The sequence below is a fragment of the Manis javanica genome, chromosome 1, assembly GCF_040802235.1.
Source record: "Manis javanica isolate MJ-LG chromosome 1, MJ_LKY, whole genome shotgun sequence".
Lineage (NCBI taxonomy): Eukaryota > Metazoa > Chordata > Mammalia > Pholidota > Manidae > Manis > Manis javanica.
Genome location: NC_133156.1, coordinates 162265514 through 162284084, shown reverse-complemented (window position 1 = coordinate 162284084; position 18571 = coordinate 162265514). Strand labels below are relative to the sequence as shown.

The 18571-nt window shown below is 35.3% G+C and overlaps 1 protein-coding gene across 7 annotated transcripts in view; it reads right to left on the bottom strand.

Annotated features, from left to right (window-relative positions):
* The window catches only part of TSGA10 (testis specific 10), a 135043-nt gene that overhangs the window by 16189 nt on the left and 100283 nt on the right, over positions 1–18571 (bottom strand). For 6 of the 7 annotated variants that reach the window (XM_073239891.1, XM_073239896.1, XM_036994655.2 and 3 more), the window contains 4 exons: positions 15235–15444; positions 8459–8661; positions 6779–6883; positions 6455–6604 (listed from right to left, as the gene is read on the bottom strand). In XM_073239891.1, the coding sequence (XP_073095992.1) occupies positions 6455–6604; positions 6779–6883; positions 8459–8661; positions 15235–15444 (668 nt within the window). The remainder of the gene's footprint in view (positions 1–6454; positions 6605–6778; positions 6884–8458; positions 8662–15234; positions 15445–18571) is intronic. The other variant, XM_073239889.1, reaches the window with a different exon arrangement.

Genomic DNA, 18571 nt, shown 5'->3' with positions numbered 1-18571 from the left:
TTAAAACCTATACATGCTTAAGTTACTTTACAAGAAGATATGTCAAAGAAATAATCAATCCTCCCATGTTTTCTTCCGTCTGCTACCTCTATAGCTTTTCTTCTTCCTTCCTAATTACAACCCTTAAATAGAATTTGTGCTTCATATCGAATTTACCGAGTATCATAATTCCTCCAAGTGGTAAAGATACCTCAAGACAAATGCTGGGCATAGAAGCCTCAGGGCATAAATCTGGAAAGAAGTAAAAAGGTAACCTTTTCAAACAATATGGCTTCTCTCTCACTTACCAACTTTACATCTCCCTGTATGGCCCTGGAAGATGACTGGTTAGCCAGAGACAGGTAAGATTCCTCAATGGAGGAACCACCTAAGACAGGCACAGTCGCAGGGGGGCCATCAAGTGAGAAATTGGGGATCAACAGTGGTGAGGCTTAAAACCTCACGCCCCCTGTTTTGAGAGAAATCTTCTGCATCCGTGGATGTTTTAATGCCCTTGTCCAGCCATAGTCTACAGGCACACACCTGATCATCTACATTTGCCCTCTTACAACACTAAACTATGTTTTCTACCTTTATCTTGCATCTATCTACCACTTCAGCATTTTATTAAAAATAATAATAATAATAATAAAGGGAGAAATGTGGGATCCACATATAAATCAAGTATAAAAATCAAACAAATATTCTTATTTGACCTGATTGTTTATAGTTCATAAAGCGTGATCAAAACCAAAAGTTTCTGTGATGACTGCCCTTGTACTGTTTACCATGTGAGAACTTATTCACTATGTAAGAATTTGTTCACCATGTAAGAACTTATTCGTTATGCTTCAGAAGATTGGAGACTGATGAGAATTAGGCTTGGGGTGGATTAATGATTGTGCATTGAGCATTGAGTTCCCTATACAGAATTTTATTGTTGTTAACAACCATTTGATCAATAAATATGAGAGATGCCCTCTCAAAAAAAAAAAAGTCTGTCTTTATCCTTGATATTTTCCATTTTAATTATTATATGTCTTGATATTGTCTTCCTTGGGTCCCTTGTGTTGGGAGATCTGTGCACCTCTATGGCTTCAGAGTATCTCCTTCTCCAGACTGGGGAAGTTGTCAGCAATTACCTCCTCAGTGACACTTTCTATCCCCTTTTCTCTCTCTTCTTCTTCAGGTACACCTATAATGTGAATATTGTTCCATTTGGATTGCTCACACAGTTCTCTCAATATTCCTTCATTCTTAGAGATTCTTTTTTCTCTCTGTGTCTCAGCTTCTTTGTATTCTTCTTCTCTAATTTCTATTCCATTTACCATCTCTTCTACTACATCTAATCTGCTTTTAAATCCCTCCATCGTATGTTTCATTTCAGATATGGAATTTCTTAATGATTGAATCTCCGACTTCAATTCATTCCTGAGTTCTTGAATATTTTTGTGTACCTCCATAGTATGTTTATGATTTTTATTTTGAACTCTCAGGCAGATTGGTGAGTTCAGTTTCTTTTGTCCCTTTTTCTGGGGTTTGTGAGATTTTGGTCTGAACCATGTTCTTTTGACATGTCATATTTCTGTGAGGTGCCCACTAGTGCCCAGAAACTCCAGTCTCTGGAGCTGCTCAGCCCCTAGAGTGAGGTTGGGGGCTGTAAGGGAGCGGAGCTGGTGCCTGGGGGGAGGAGAGATCTGTTTCCTCATTCCTGTCTGCGTTGCCTGTCTCTAGTGTCAGAGCCAGTGGGCCAAGCACACAGGTGTAAGCCTCTGTGCTGGGCGTCTCTAGCTGTTGAGGGGTGGGGGGGCTCCCTCTGGCTGGCCTGATGCTGGCACAGTGACTGCTGGTTTGCGAGCTGGTGCCGGCAGGCTAGGAGGGAGGTGCAGCAGGCTGCGTGTCACAGTGGCAGCCTTGGAGCTGAGCAGGCAGCCACAGGGATGGAGCACCTGGAGCTCCTCAAAGTTCCTAACCAGCTGGGCAGAGTGCACCCAGACAACCTTGTCCAGCTCTCCCCTTCCCCATGCAGCAAGCTTCCCCTGCCCCTCCAGCAGCCCTATCACTGCTAGGAAGCCTCTCAGACCACCTGCCTTTCCTCTCTCACAGAGTGGCCGGATGTGCATCCCATCCTCCACAAACAGTCGGAATGTCAGTCTCTCAGGTACTCTGCCTGTCCGAGCTCCCCAACCTCCAGAGCACCACACAATGTAGGTTTCTGCTCACAAAGCAGGGCTGGGTGTTCAGCAGTCCCAGGCTTCTACTCTCTCCCTGCTCCATTTCTCTTCCTTCCACCAGTGAGCTGGGGTGGGAGAAGGGCTTGGGTCCCACTGGATCAAGGCTTTGGTACATTACTCTGTTTCGTGAGGTCTGCTCTGTTTGTGAGGTCTGTAGGCTGTCTGGTTCAGCCTTCTTTCCTGTTGCTGTTTTAGGGTTAGTTGTATTAATTAACTGTATTTTCATACTATTTGTGGTTTTGGGAGGAGTCCTCTGCCTCACCTCTCACGCCACCATCTTGAATTCCCTGTGTATCAATTATTCTGAAGATACAAGCTAATACAATTAACTATAGAATACAATTCAAGAGATAAAAAGAGGAAAAGAAGAAATAAAATGGCCTCTTTTTGTAGATGACATTATAGTATACTTGGAAACCTCTAATAAATGACAAAGCTTAATGAAACAATAAAAGAATTTAGTGAGGTAGCATCACAGAAAATCAACATACAAAAGTAGCATTTTTTGAAGACACATTGATGGGGGAAGAGCCCATTTATAATAGCAACAAAAAATGATAAAATAGGAGTAAACTTAACAAGGGATGTTCCTATATAAACCTAAATAAAGAAAACTACACGTTATTTCTGAAAGACAGAAAGTGAATCTGAACAAATGGAAAGACATCTCTTCTTATTTCTTAGGATATCTCTACATTATCAAGAATCAGTTCTCCCCAAGTTAATTTATAAATTTAATGTGATCTTAATAAAAATTTCAATGGGCTTTTTTTTAATGGAGCTAGACAAGTCAACCCTAGATTTCATATGGAAAATTAAACTCACAAGAAAGTATATGTGGAACACTTAAAAAGAAGAGCTTTTGGCGGCACTACACTATTGGTATGCTGCAGCTGACTGTACATATTCAGGAATTTTGTGAGCTGGTGGTAAAAAGCTTGATAGCTTGAAACTAGGCACAAAACTTGCCACAGCAGGAATATTTATACCATAGAAATTGGCAAGTCCTACAATCAGGGCTTCTCCCTCCCCTTCTTTGGAGAAACAGTTTACCAGCAAATCAGCAAACCATGGGACTGACTCTACAAAATTAAAAACATTATAAAGCCTCTATAATTTAAAAAGTGTGGGTAATTAATTTAAATAATTTTAAAGAGAAAGTCCAGAAAGAGACCTGGTTCACTGAGACTTGTCTCATTTATTATTTTTTTAAATAAATGATCTTTAGACAATTGGATACTCACTTGGAAAAAATAAAATTAGATCCATTCTTCATACCATTTAAGAAATAGACACCAAATGGATAAGAAATTTAAATGTAAAAAGTAAAACTATATAGGTACTAATAAGTACTAAAAGTACTAAAATTGATGAGTTACTACTATTTGGATACAGGGAATGATTTTTCTAACTCTAAGTAGAAATCTGGATGACACATTACAGAAAAAAAATTTTAAATTTGACAGCATAAAAGTAAAAACTTTTATACAAAAAAAATACTGTGAGTAAAATCAAAAGAAATATGGCAAGGTGGGAGAAAATAGTTGCAACATAAATTACTGAGAGAGGGCTAATTTCCCAAATTTATTTAAAAAATTAAAGAAAGGACAAAATATCCATTAGAAAAATGGGCAAATGGAATGGATAATTCAGAAAAATACAAAATAGCCCTTAAATATATGAGAAGATATTCAGATCACTGATAAAAAGAAATGCAGTTAAAACTACACTGAAACACCATTTCTCAATCACTACATTGGCAAAAATTCAAAAGCTTGACAGTTCACTGTGCTGGTGAGGCTGTGGGGAAATAGGCACTCTTACACATAGCTAGTGAGCATGCAAAATGGTATAACCTCAAGGGAGGAGAATTTGACACTAACAAAACTACATATACATTTAATCCTTGACCCAGAAATCCCACTTCTAGCAATTTATTCTTAAGATACACCTCTGACAATACAAAAATACACTTAGATTAGATTATTAATTACAGCTATATCTATAACTGAAAATTGTTGGAAACTACCTAAATGTCCACATACAGGAGGCAGGTTGAATAATTCAAGTTCACCCATACAATGGAATACTATGCAGCTATAAAAAGGAATGAGGATCACAGTGAATCAGTATGGAGTGACTTCCAGAAGGAAGTGAGAAAAGCAAAGCACAAAGATACACATACTGTAAGCTACGTTTTGCTTAAGAAAGGAAAAATAAAAATCTGAATATCATTACCATAAAACCATAAAGGAAGGGGTGGAAAGGTCTGGGATATAATGTAGAAGATGTATAGGAGAGAATGACACTTCTCTGACTATTACTTTTTGTAGAGCTTCAACTTTTGAAAGCATATTAATCTACATATTCAAAAATAAAGCTAAAGCAAGGGAAAAAGTAGGAAGGGGAAAAATGAAAAATGAAAGCAAACAGAAACAAATGAATTTAAGTAATTTCAAATGTGTATCATAACCACACTAACAGGGAAAAAATGAATTGATCCAAACTAATTTAGGAACACAGTATTTGACTATATGCCCTCAAGACTTGGGCAAGGTAGTGTATGGGAATAGGAAGGAAGAACTGCAAATAGATCCTGAACTTTTTTTATAGTTGGTTTGTTTATTGTAGTGACACAGAGGAAGAAATGAAATTTTGCAACTATTTTAGATGCATTCTGGAATTGAACAAATGAGTGGCCATGCTAATGTTGTTGAGTCAACCTTTTGCTGTTTAGCCAAGGTTCTCAGTGTAAAAGGACAGACATACCACATAAAGAATGGAAAAAGAACTAAACCTGTGAGGATGGATTGGAACTGGAGATATTGGTTATTTTTTAAAACATGTGTATGTAGAATTGCTAATCATCAAGGAAATGCAAATCAAAACCACAATGGGGTATTATCTCACACCAGTCAGAATGGCCACTGTCCAAAAGACAAGAAATAAGAAGTGTTGGTGAGGGTGTGGAGAAAGGGAAACCATTCTACACTGTTGGTGGGAATGTCAATTGGTGCAACCACTAAAAATAGAAATACCATTAGACCCAGTAATTTGACTTCTAGGAATTTACTGAAAGAAAGCAAAATCCCTGATTTGAAAAGATATATGTACTCCTATGTTTATTGCCACATTATTTACAATAGCCAAGTTGTGGAAGCAACCTAAATGTCCATAAATGAGTGGTACATATACACAATGGAATATTATTCAGCCATAAAAAGGAGCCTTGCCATTTACAACATGGATGGATCAAGAGGGTATTATGCTCAGTGAAATAAGCCAGGCAGAGAAAGACAAATGCCATTATGATTTCACTTATTTGTAGAATATAGAAACAAAGCAAAATAGAATGAACAAAATAGCAGTAGACTCACAGACACTGAGAAGTGACTAATGTTACCATGGGGAAGAGGCTGCAATGGTGGATAGGGAGGGTGAGGGGGATAAAGGGGCACAAAAATTTTCAATTATAATACAAGTTGGTCATGAGGATGGTAGTACACCTTGGAGAACATAGCCAATGATTCTGTAACACCTTTCTACGTTGACAGATAGTAACTGCACTAGAGGGGGCGAAGATTTAATAATATGAATAACTGTTGTACCACTGTGTTGTATAGTTGAAATCAATATAAAATACTTCAATTTTAAAAAAGCCAAATAATTGTGTATGTGTGGAGAGAGGGTGCATGTGTGAGATAGCACATGCATTGTCTTATAAACACACAAGAAACAAACAGGGTAAGACTTTAACAATAGTAAGTACAGGTAAAAGGTATACAGATAATCTTTGTATTATTTTATTTTTTGTAATTTCTTGTATAAGTTTTAATTTCCAAATAAAAATGTTTTCACAAAATTGGTGCATATAGGAATATATCTAAAATATTTTCCTCTGAAAAATTAGCCTATTATTTTCCTAGACCATATGTATTTTAAGGTGTTATATTAACTAATATTTTGTTAATGAAAGTATATGAAAAAATTTGTTGTAGAAACAAAAATAAAAATCATATTTTTAAAATGTAATTTATGTATACATTAAAATAGAAATCTTTCACTTTAGTATTTTTACAGATTAATTATCAAAATATTTTTAGGTCAACATATCCAATCATAATCATGTTTAAATAGCACTATTAGTGAGATTGTCATTGAGTTTCCTAACTCTCTCAAATATTTACTGTATATATTGATTGCTATATGGTCCCCAAAGAGTGGATCCTTAAACTACTTACCCTTCTAATGATTGATCTAGGCCTCGGTCAGGAGATCGATGGTGAGCACGTTCTGGTGAATGACATTTTGTATTTGGCTTTATTGTAGAACTTAAGTGATAAGCATTACTTGAGTAATTTTGGCGGCGAAGTTCTTGCACAGCCCTCTCCCTAAAGCAAAACAGTAAGGCTTTTAAACTTTATATCCAATGACATTATTAGTACTGTCATAAAACCATAATTCAGTTCAACTTTAAAATCTAACCATCATGAAAATAACTAAAATCTGTTGTTATCTAAGATGTAATGTTTTCCAGGGTGAACACTGCATAGAGACAAACTTACCTTTCAAAGCGTTCTGTCCCTAGTTGTCTTTTGGTAATGTCTAAATCAGCTTCCAATTGTGTAACAACATTTCTGAACTGGGCCACATCTCTACACTGGATGGCCCTGCGTAGAAGAATAGGAGTGACAGTTTATTAAACTTAAAATATGGACCCCTGGAGTATATTAAGTCCTACTAGTTTCTCAGCTGCATCCAAGCCAAATTGTGATTTTTCTGAATGTGTTAGTACATCTAAATTATGTCAATTTTTGATGTAGTTAATGTGCAAAGTAGCCTACTTGAAAAGCCTAAGCTGTCTCAGTCCCATTCAATTAGTTAAGCCTTCTCTGCTTCTCTGTTTAGATGGGATAATGTTATCTATTATCTGTTCTCTATTTTATCTATTTACTGTGAATAATTTTTATAAAAGTATCCTGAGATATTTATTATATGCAAAATAGTAGTATGACCAAATAATCAACACTGGAATTCGTTAGCACCCACTACTTTACATATACACAGTGAAATTTGATATATACATACTGTTAAAAAAATATAAATCTCTTCAATTTAACAGGATCTTCTTTAGGGCTAAATAATGCCTTAAACAATATGTCTGTGATAAGGCGTACTATCTTAAAGAAGATAATGATAGAGATGAATAATGCTTGCACAGAACATTCTATCCTCTTTGCTTGCTTTCAGGGTTGCATTATAGATGGCTGAAATTTAAACTTCAGAAACTAAGAACACAAAAGTTTATCATGCTTACCAGTTCTAAATGACAGTACTTACCAATCAGTCTAAGACTGCACCCTTAAGGTGAGAGTTTTGGCCTACTTCATTAAGGCAGATTTCCACCTATCAGCTTGAGAAAGTTACCCTGCATAACCGGTTGAAGGTATCACAAAAGCCTAGCTGCAGTGACTGAAAAGAATGACTCAGTCACAGCTGCCTTAACCTGAAAGCAGTTTCTAAAGGACACTGGCCCTGGCTTGGCAGCCCTTGCTTAGACAGCGGTTCCTATGCATGGCAGATTCCTATTCTTTTCCAGGAGCCATGCTCAGCTGAGAGGGCAAAGTTGAGGTTGGATGAAAAAGTGTGACAGATACAAACAAAGGCTAAGGGTAAGCAGTGATTTTTGTGAGAGATGAACAAGTTTCATAATAAAACATTCATTATCCAGGCAGGCATTTCTACCCAATCTTCCAACCAGTGGTCTTGTAATAAGGTGCTAAAGATTTTTTTAAAAAGCCAAATTCAGTGCTATAAGGGAAGTCTTTAGTATTTTGTGAATGCAGATCTTCCTCGTACCCAATATACACTTAAAGGTATGTAAGAAAATACTATGCGACAATTGGAAAGACTAGGTAGCAATACCAGGCAAGTCCATAAATAGAAAAACTCCTCTAGTTTCAGAAGTGCTTCATTTTTTTTCTAATTTGGTTATAGTATTTCCTAGATTAAATATTCTCTTATACCCAAAGCTCCACTGGAAACAATAGAGATGGTTAAACTTAAAAACATATAATAAATACTAAATATTAAGCAAATCACAGTATTTCTGGTCCTCAGTTTAATTAATGGCAAATTATGGGCACTATATTTTCTAAATTCCAGCTTCAAAATTCTACTAACCTATGAAGTACCCAAAATTTAAGAAATACAACTTTCTGTTATTATATTGCCAACCAACTCACATTTTATTTTCTGCCAAACAAAGGTGTTCTTTAAGAAGCTGAATTTCAGATTCTTTTTCTTGAAGTGCTATCTGAGACTGATATTCTTTGTCTCTATTAGCCACCAGCAAAGCTTCTAGATTCTGCATGGAGATTCTCTCATTTGTCATCTGACTCTTTAGTAGTTCTATTTCAGAACGAGCAGATTCTAATTCATTCTCCATCTGTACAACAATAGGAAGATATCTATACTTAACTCCAATTCATTCACTTAACTGATTATCAGAGGCTCATAAAACTAATTTCTTGACTAGAAATTGTGCCTCCCTTCTTACCAAAGACACACACACACATACACATTATTATTTCCCCAACTCTCTGATCATATTAAAAAATTCATTGACTTAAATGAAGACTTATTAACCAAACTGCAAACAATTTCCATTTCCAGCTTTGTTATTTCTTTATATTTTTCTGCCAGACTTAAATGGTGATATATGTGACTACTGCTTTGTCCTGAGTTAGGTGAGTTGCAAACACCTAGCCACCTTTGGGAATGTCACTGTACTCCATTGTTAAGGGAGATAAGGAGTAACTGCTCATTCTCTGTCTTGCATAAACCTGTGCAAAGCTTTTTTGAAGGTTATCTTGAGCCTGGAATATACTCTCTAAGCTAAATGTTTCTTGAAAAGGAAGAAAATCAAAACCAGAAAAAGAATATTTATATTATATATATATATGTGTGTATATATATATATAAAACATTTATATATTATAATAAATAATATATGCATTTAAAAAGTTAAATATGAAAGGATAAAACTCTAAGAAAGAATTTAATAACACTGAAATTATTGGTGGCTGGGTAGACAGGGGAAGAAATTTCTAGACTACATACCATTTTTAAAAGTCTATATGAAAAATTAACATATTGATAAACAATACAAGAGTATAAATGATATAAACTTAACCATAAGTAAACTTAACCAAAATTTAGAAGGAAAAAACTAGAAGAAAATAAATTCAATAAAATAAAGTTTATCTTACTAGCATAAGGAACTCATACAAACTAGTGAGAAATATGAACTAATGACATGAACAGAACATTTACAAAATACAACTCATTAGTAAACATATGGAAAAAATGTACCCTTACTAATAATCAGAGAAATATTAATTAAAGTGATGCAATTTCTAGTCCAGGGTTTCTTATTATTGACACTACTAACCTTTTGGGTTGTATAATTATTTGGGGTAGGGAACTGCCTTATAGGGGTATTATAAGATGTTTAGCAGCATCCATGGCCTCTACTACCTCAGTTGTGACAATCAAAAATGTCTCCAGATATTGATGTCCACTGGGGAACAAAAAACTCTTTCAGTGAACCACTGTTCTAGTTTATCAAATTGGCAAATTTCTTAGTGTGTGTTGATTAAATGGGTAATGGCAGTTACATATACTCTGCTGGCAGTAATACAAAATGAAGCATCACTTTTTTTGGTAACAGCTTTAGTGGAATATAATTCACATACCATACAACTCGGCCATTGAAATGGTATAATTCAATTGTTTTTAGTATATTAACAGAATTGTGTGATCATACAATTTCACAATCTAGTGTTATAACTTTTTCATTATCCCAAAATGTAACCTAGTAGTATTAGCAGTCACTCTGCACCACACCGTCTACACCAGCGCCAGCCCTAGGCAATCCCTAACCTACTTTTTGTTGCTACAATGTGTCTTATTCTGGATATTTCATGTAAATGGAATAGTACAATGTGTGTGGTCTTTTGTGACTGATTTCCTTATTTAGCATAGTGTTTTCAAGTGTCATCAATGTTACAGTAGGTATTAGTACTTTGTTACTTTTATTGCCAAGTAATATCCCCTTGTATAGATATAGGAATATTTTAGCTATTAACACTTTCTGGCTATTATAAATAATGCTGCTAAGAACATTCGTGTACAAGTTTTTGTGTCAACCTATGTTGTCATTCCTCGTCAGTACCCACAGTGATTCAAGGGATGCAAAGCTGGTTTAACATTAAAAAATCAACCAGTGTAACTTATCATATCAACAGGCTAAAGAAGAAAAAGTCACATGAGCCTATTAATTAGGATATTAATTAATTAGATGCAGAAAGAGCACTTGATAAAAATTCAACACCATTTTTTATTTAAAAAACTTCCAGAAATACAGGGGAACTTCTCCAACTTGATAAAAAGCATCTACAAAATCCTACAGTATACCTAATAGTGAAAGACTGAATGCTCTTCCCTAAGACTGAAAGAAGGCAAGGATGACTACTTGTACCACTCTTTTCCAATGCAGCATTAAAGTACTAACCAGCATAAAAATGCCAGAAAAGGCATAAAGGTTGAAAAGGAAGAAATAAACTACCTGTTTACAGATAACATGGTTGTCCGCATAGAAAATTCTAAGAAATCTGCAGAAAAACTCCTAGAACTAATAAATAAGTTTAGCAAAGTCAAAGGTTATAAGCACTCAAAAATCAATTGTACTTCTAAGCACAGGCACTGAACACATTGATAGCAAACTTATACCTCAAATGCCATTTATAGTAGCTCAAAAAAGAGAAATATCTTGTTATTTTTGTAGGTATAAATCTAACAAAACAAGTACAGAACTTCCATGCTGAAAACTACACAAATTCAACAAAAGAAAACAAAGATCTAAATAAGACATACTATGTTCATGGACTGGGAGCCTCAACCTGGTAAATATGTCAGTTCTTCCCAATTTGATACATGGGTTAATACACCTCCTATAAACATCCCAGCAAGATATTTTACAGAAATAGATTATTCTAAAATGTATATGGAAAGATGGAGAGACTAGAATAGATAACACAATTTTGAAAAAGCAGAATAAAATGAATGGAATCAGTCTATCTGATTTAAAAGCTTATTATTTAGCTACAGTAATTTGGTAATTACTGTGTGGTCTTGGTGGCGAGACAGACACACAGATCAATGTAAAAGAATAGAAACCAAGAAATAGATCCACTTAAATATGTCCAACTGATTTTATACAAAGGTACAAAATCAATTAAATGGAGAAGACAACTTTTTCAACAAATGGTACTGAAGCAATTGGATACCCATAGGCAAAAAAATAAATCTCAATGTAAACCTGACACCTTATGCATAAATTAATTCATTATGGATCATGGAATTAAATATGAAACATTAAACTACACATTTTTTAGAATAAAACCTGGGGAAAATCTTTGGGATTTAGGGTTATACAATTTAGACTTAAAACCAAAAGCACAGTCCATAAAAGGAAAACTGATAAATTGCATTTCATCAAAATTTAAAACTTCTGCTCTGAGAATGACCCTGATCAGAGGATGAAAATACAAGCCACATAGTGGGAGAAAATATTTGCAAACCACATATCAGATAAATGACTAGTATCTGGTATATATAAAGAACTCTTAATAATATTAAAAATGCAAACAATCCAATGAGAACATGGACAAAAGACATAAAGATACAGTGACATCTATGTAAAGCAAAAAGCACACCAAAAACATTTTCAACTTTATTAGTCATTAGAAATGCAAGTAGACTGTGATATAGCACTATATACATATCACAATGGCTAAAACTAAAGATAGTGACACCACCAAATGCTGACAAGGATTCAGAAAAATTGGGACACTCATACATTGTTGCTGGGAATGCAAAATGATACAAACCCTTGGGAAAACAGTTTGGCAGTTCCTTAAAAAACTAATCATGCACCTGCTGTATTATCCAAAAATTGTATTCCTAGGCATTTACACAAGAATGAATATTTATGTTTACACAAAAACCTGTACACAAATGTTTGCAATAGCTTTATTTGTAAGATGCAAAAACTGGAAAAAACCCAGATGTTCTTCAATGCGTGAATGGTTAAACTGTGTTACACCAATAGCATGGAATATTATACTGCAACAAAAAGGAATGAACTACTAACACACAAAACAACTCGGATGAACCACTAGGTAATTATGCTGAGTGAAAAAAAAACCCAATTCCAAAGGTTACATACTGAATGATTCTTGAAGTGACAGAATTATAGAAATGGAGAACAGATTAGTGATTTCAGAGGCTAAAGAAGGGTTGAGGATAAGAGAGAAGTAGATGGGGTACAAAAAGGCAACATGACGGAAATGCTCCATACCTTGCCCAAATCAATGTTTACATACTAGCTGTGATATTATACTATAGTTTTACATGATGTTATCATTGGGGGACATCAGGCAAAAGATACACAGGATTTGTTTGTATTACTTCTTATAATAGCATGTGAATCTACAATTATCTCAGAATCAAAAGTTTAATTTAGAAAAATTATTTGAGTGTCCCCTATATGCATATTACAGCTAAAGAAAGTACAGCTTATTATAGGGATAAGCATACACACATAAATAACTAAATTTCAAGGGAAAAACTTTTATTTCAGGAGTATTTTAAGATACAATGAGAATTAGCCTGACAACTTCACACCCATCAGAATAGCTATCATCAAAAAAAGAAAAAAAAACATAACTAATAAAGTGTTGGCAAGGAAGTAGAGAAACTGGAACCCTTATGCACTGTTGGTGGGAATATAAAATGGTATAGCCATTGTGGAAAACAGTATGGATGCTTCTCAAAAAACTAAAAATAGAATTACCATATGATCTAAAAATCGACCTTCTGGGTATAGATGCAAAAAATTAAAAGCAGGGTTTCAAAAATATATTTGTACACCCATATTCATAGCAGCATAATTCAAAATGGCTACAACATGGAAGCAACCCAAGTGTCCATCAAGTTGGATAAACAAAAATGGAGTATTTTTCAGCTTTTAAAGGGAAAGAAATTCTGCAATATGATACAACATTGATGAACCTTGAGGACATTATGCTAAGTGAAATAAGCCAGTGACAAAAAGACAAATATTACATGATTCAACTTATGTGAGATACTTAGAGTAGTCAAAATCATAAAGACAGATATGTGTAATAGTGGTTTCCAGGAGTTGGAGAGAAGGGAGAGTGGACAGTTTTGCATAACAGGTATAAAGTGTCAGATTTACAAGATGAAAAAGTTATGGGCATGGATGGTGGTGATGGTTGCACAACAATATGAATGTATTTAGTAGCACTCAATCATATATTAAAAAATAATTAAGATAGTAAAGGTTATGTGTGTATTTTAACACAACCAAAAAAAGAAAAAGTAGTATGATAACAGTAAATAAACCACAAAACTTGGAGTAAACAATCTTTAAAATATTTTTAAAAACTAATATAAATCATTATCAACTTAAACATAATTCTATTGCTACAGGTGATGATTTTAAAGCTTAAAGAAACTTTCTGCAATATACCTTACTTGGTTAGGGTCTACTATTATTTTAATAACCTTTGGAATAATTTTTTCTGGTATTTCATCTTTATATTGTTCCAGTTGTTACAACAACATACATTACTTTTCTAATTTGAAAACAACAAGCAAAAAAATGTTTTTAAAGAAAAAATTAAGGACATATTATTTGAATTTTTACAGTGGTTATCTATTCATGAGTTACTTTCCTTTTTTTTGAAATATAGTTGACATACAATATTAAGTTGGTTTCAGGTGTTCAACACAGTGATTCAACAATTATATATATTACTAAATGCTCACTATGATAAATGTAGTAACCATCTGTCACCATACAAAAATATTACATTACTGAATATATTCATGAGTTACATTCATCATTAAAAAGTTCTTGTTGAAATGAAAGATAATTTAAAGAAAAGTCTGAGAATTCTGGCATATACCACTTCATTAATAAAACATTAACAGTGGATTCTTATAGAAACCAAATAGACACATGATTCTCAAATGCATCATATCCTCCTAAAAACCAGCAGACTAGCAAAATTAAAAGTTCAATAAGGTTGCATACTAACAGAAATATAAACATGATCAAAATGTGTTGATATTTTAATTACACTATGCAACTTTATACATATCCCTTTAGGATCCGGGCTCCATCTACCCCTTCACATGCATCTCCAACCACTTTCACCCATGTATACGACACTGACCAGTGCAAATTACTATTCGCTCAAGAATTCATTTATTCCTCCATACTATTGCCTATGTATGTAATAGTATGTAGTATACCTATCATCCCTTCTGACTTCAGCAGTATGCCCTTGTGAACTCCTCCATGACACCCACAGGCTGAGTAGGGATTTCCACTCTAAAACTATAAGTATTTCTTGGTAGTATAAGATTCATACCAAATGATTTGTATATCAATATTAGGAGGTCCTTGAGGGCAGGGGGCTATATCTTTTGAACATTATAATCATAGTGGCAAGTATAATGTTAGGCATACAGTAGATATAACCACAGTAAGTTTAAACTGAACTATAATTTAAAAGAACCCAGCCAATTAGTAAATAAATTTAACTTAAAATAATACTGTTAAAGTTCTAATTGAGTGAAATAAACCTCAACCTCATGGTTCTTTGCTGAATGCCATGTCAATGTGTTTTAGAATTCTTCTGGCTAAAAGAAAACGTAAGTTACGTACTAAAAGGAAGAGTTTTTGTTATATTCTTGAGTTGTTGGAACATGGCTGTAATAAATTAATCTCTTGGACTTTAAAAATAAAATCTAAAGTTGAAAGACATGGCTTGATGTAATATTTTTTTAAGAATTTATTTTTCTAAAATTGCAGCAATTTTATAGTAATAGTAATATTAAAAGAACAATTTAAAAATATGTTACATACCATTTCTATTTCTTGATCTTTAGCAACCAACTGTCTATTGAGAAGTTCTTTGCTTGAGTCAAGTTTGATACAAAGTTCCCTTGTGGAAGATAAATCTGCAAGGGCAGACACTTTTTCAAACTGAACCTTCTGAAGCTCCTCTTCCATCTTTACAAGAGATTTGTGTAATGTAGCTATCTGGGATTTATAAGACCTTTCTGCATTTAAGTGCTGCAAGGACAAAATTATTATATAATTTTTACTGTAAAAAAAACTACAACTTGGAAAACAAAGTGAGGCAAATCTTTTAACAATAGTGCACTTTGATTATAAGACACTTTAATGATACACATGGTAATAGTAATGTACAAAACACTATAGGAAAGACAAATTCAGGTTTCAAATTTCTGCACATAAAATCCTAAGTAAGGTGGTCAACTGGTTGTTCTTCTTAATATATTTAGAAAACTTTTCCCACCTAAAAGTTTCAGTCCCAAAGCTAGATGTGGTCTATAGTTGGCCTATATTTGCCACAGTTTCAGTTATTCTATAATATAAATATTGTTGTTGTTAAAGTCAAAACATTCGCCACTACCACTGTTTCATTCACAATACCCATTTCCAATTCTTGAATAGCATGCTGATATCGATAAAAATTACAGAAAGTGAGGCCTGGAACCTCTCTAGCACTTACTAATAATACCTGTGAGGGAAGAAAGACTCAAAGCAAGTATAAATAAAGAATACATCTGCATTATGGGATATAAAAGCATGTTTTCGAAACTATAATATGAGATTCCAGTTATGTAAATGCTTTCAAATGCTCAAGATAATTCTACCCCCTTTTTTTCTTTCAGAAAAATCTCTTATGTAAGTGCACTACCACCTACAGAGAAATATTTGCTACAGCTGTTAGTGTGAACAAGTTGTTAGTGAAGCTAATAACTGAGAGGCAAAGAAAGAAACATTTCTGTTTTTGTAGGTGCTTTTACAAGAACAAAACACACAAAAAATTGCTACTGGAATAACTTATTTGGCCACAGTTCATTTGTACCTTTCTCTCCCTAGCTTCCTTCCTCACTCATTCTTCAAACAACCTTCTAGCCATCCAGTCTTCATCCACCCACTCACTTAACTATCTATGCATTCCATATTTATTGAGTATATTCCATGTTCCAATGTGCTCAGATGGATATATAATGGTAAACAAAATGATTTCTGCTCTCATGAAACTTTCAGACATCAGGGAGTCATGCATCAATCAAATAATCATACAGAAGAACATATATAAATGCATATTAAGCAAATACTGCTAGAGAAAAAAAAGTGCTTAACAAAGGAAAGTGACCTAGACTGAGAGGATCAGGGAATTCAGGAAAGGCTTCCCTCAGTAAATGACACTTGAAAGAGGTCTGAAAGGTGAGTAATTATACAGTGTGTGTAGGGAGGGGAGGGCAGTTTCCAAATTGAATGAATGCAAAGCGCATAGGCCCTGGAAGGGGTGTGTGTAGGGTGGGAAATGACATGATTTAAAAACAGAGAAGGCTAGTATGGCTGGAGCCCAGAGACTACAGAGGAGCATGATAGGAGATGTAGTTGTGAAGCACACATGACTTACAAGGCAGAGCCTAGCAAGCCAGGTTAATACTTAAGTCTTTATCCACTGAAAGATCCTAAAGAAAGAGGTGATGCAGTCAGTTTTGTGTTTTGGAAAGATCACTTTGAATGCTTCAGGTTCTAGCAAAATGGTTGTTAAGCTAAAAGAAAAACATTCTGGATAAACTAGACCAAAAAAAATTTTGTAATTCACAACTGAGCTTGCAGGAAAGAGAGAGAAATTCTCACGTGCCAAAAACAGAGAAAACAGAGCCAGAGCAGGAAGAAAATTAGCAGGCTTGAAGATAAGGGTTGGGGGTAGGAAGACATGTAACAGTGAGTGGCTTATGTTTCAATGCTCAAGCAAGGATAGGAAACAAGAACTTAGGACTAATGGAGAGTGGAACTGAGACACCTACACAATCTGGGGCCCTGAAAGGAGACTAGGGGAGAAAAAAATGAATTCAACCTCAGAGATAAAACCAAAAGTTTATCTTGCCCTGGTTTCTGGGTAGGGAAAAAATGTCTTACATAGAAATTGAAACCATAGGTCTGACCTCACTCAATTTTGGAGTCTGACTTTACCTATATCCAATTCTAAGTTTTAATATAAAATTTGTCCCATGCCAATAACTCAGAGTCCCATTGTAGAAGCAAACTCATCGCCATGGTCATATAAGATTGTATACGAGGAAGAAAGTCCTGTTTAAGAGGAGCTTACAATCAAACATAGGACACAATTCATTCAAAGAGAGTCAAAAAAACAACACATAGGATCAGACTTCTACACTTCCAATTATTGAACAAAATATCTTAGAACACAAGGAAAAATATGCTTGAAAATTGTTTTAAAGATTGGATTAAAGATGGTGGCATGAGAGGTGAGACAGAGACGTCCTCCTAAAACCACATATAATACGAAAATATAATTTAATACAACTAATCCTGAAAGAACAACAGCAAAGAAGGCTGTACCAGACTGCATACACCTGGAGAAAAGACTTCATGGGCAGGGTACCATACTAAAGCTGTGGCCGGGTGGCGCCCCAGCCCTTTCCCCACCCAAGTTCACCAGATGGAGGAAGAGAAACAGGATGGGGAGGGAGTGGAGGCCTGGGACTGCTGAACACCTAGCCCTGGAGATCTGCTCTGGGAGCATGAACCTACATTGCATGGTGCTCCAGTGATTTAGTGTGGTGGTAAAGCTAAGACAGGAGGAATACCTGGAGAGAAAGAGATTCCAGCTGCTTGTGGAAAACAGGGATTCATATCTGGGTGATCTGGGGGAGCAGTCTGAGAGACTTCTTAAAAGTGAGAGGGCCGCTAAAGGGGCAAGGATTACACAGAGCTTGCTCAGGAGAAAAGACAGGTAGAAAAAATTGTCTGGGTGCACTCTGCCCAGCAGGTTGGGAGCTTAAATGATCTTCAGGCCCTCCAACCCCATGGCGGGCTACACAGCTCCAAGGCCCCCTACCATGATACACAGCCTGTTGTATCTTCCCCCCAGCTAGCCTGCACCTGGCTCAGGCTCACAAACCGGGAATCTCTGCCCTGGCTTCAGGCCAGCCAGAGGGAAGCCCCACCTATGGCAGCTACAAACACAAAGCATAGAGGCTTACACCTGTGTGTTCGGCCCACTGGTTCTGGCAGTGGAGACAGGCATAGGAGCCGAGAAGCAACAAACAGTTCTTTCCTCTCCCCAAGCACCAACACTGCTCCCCTGCAACCCCTGACATTGCTCCAGAGAGTAGAGCTTCTGGGC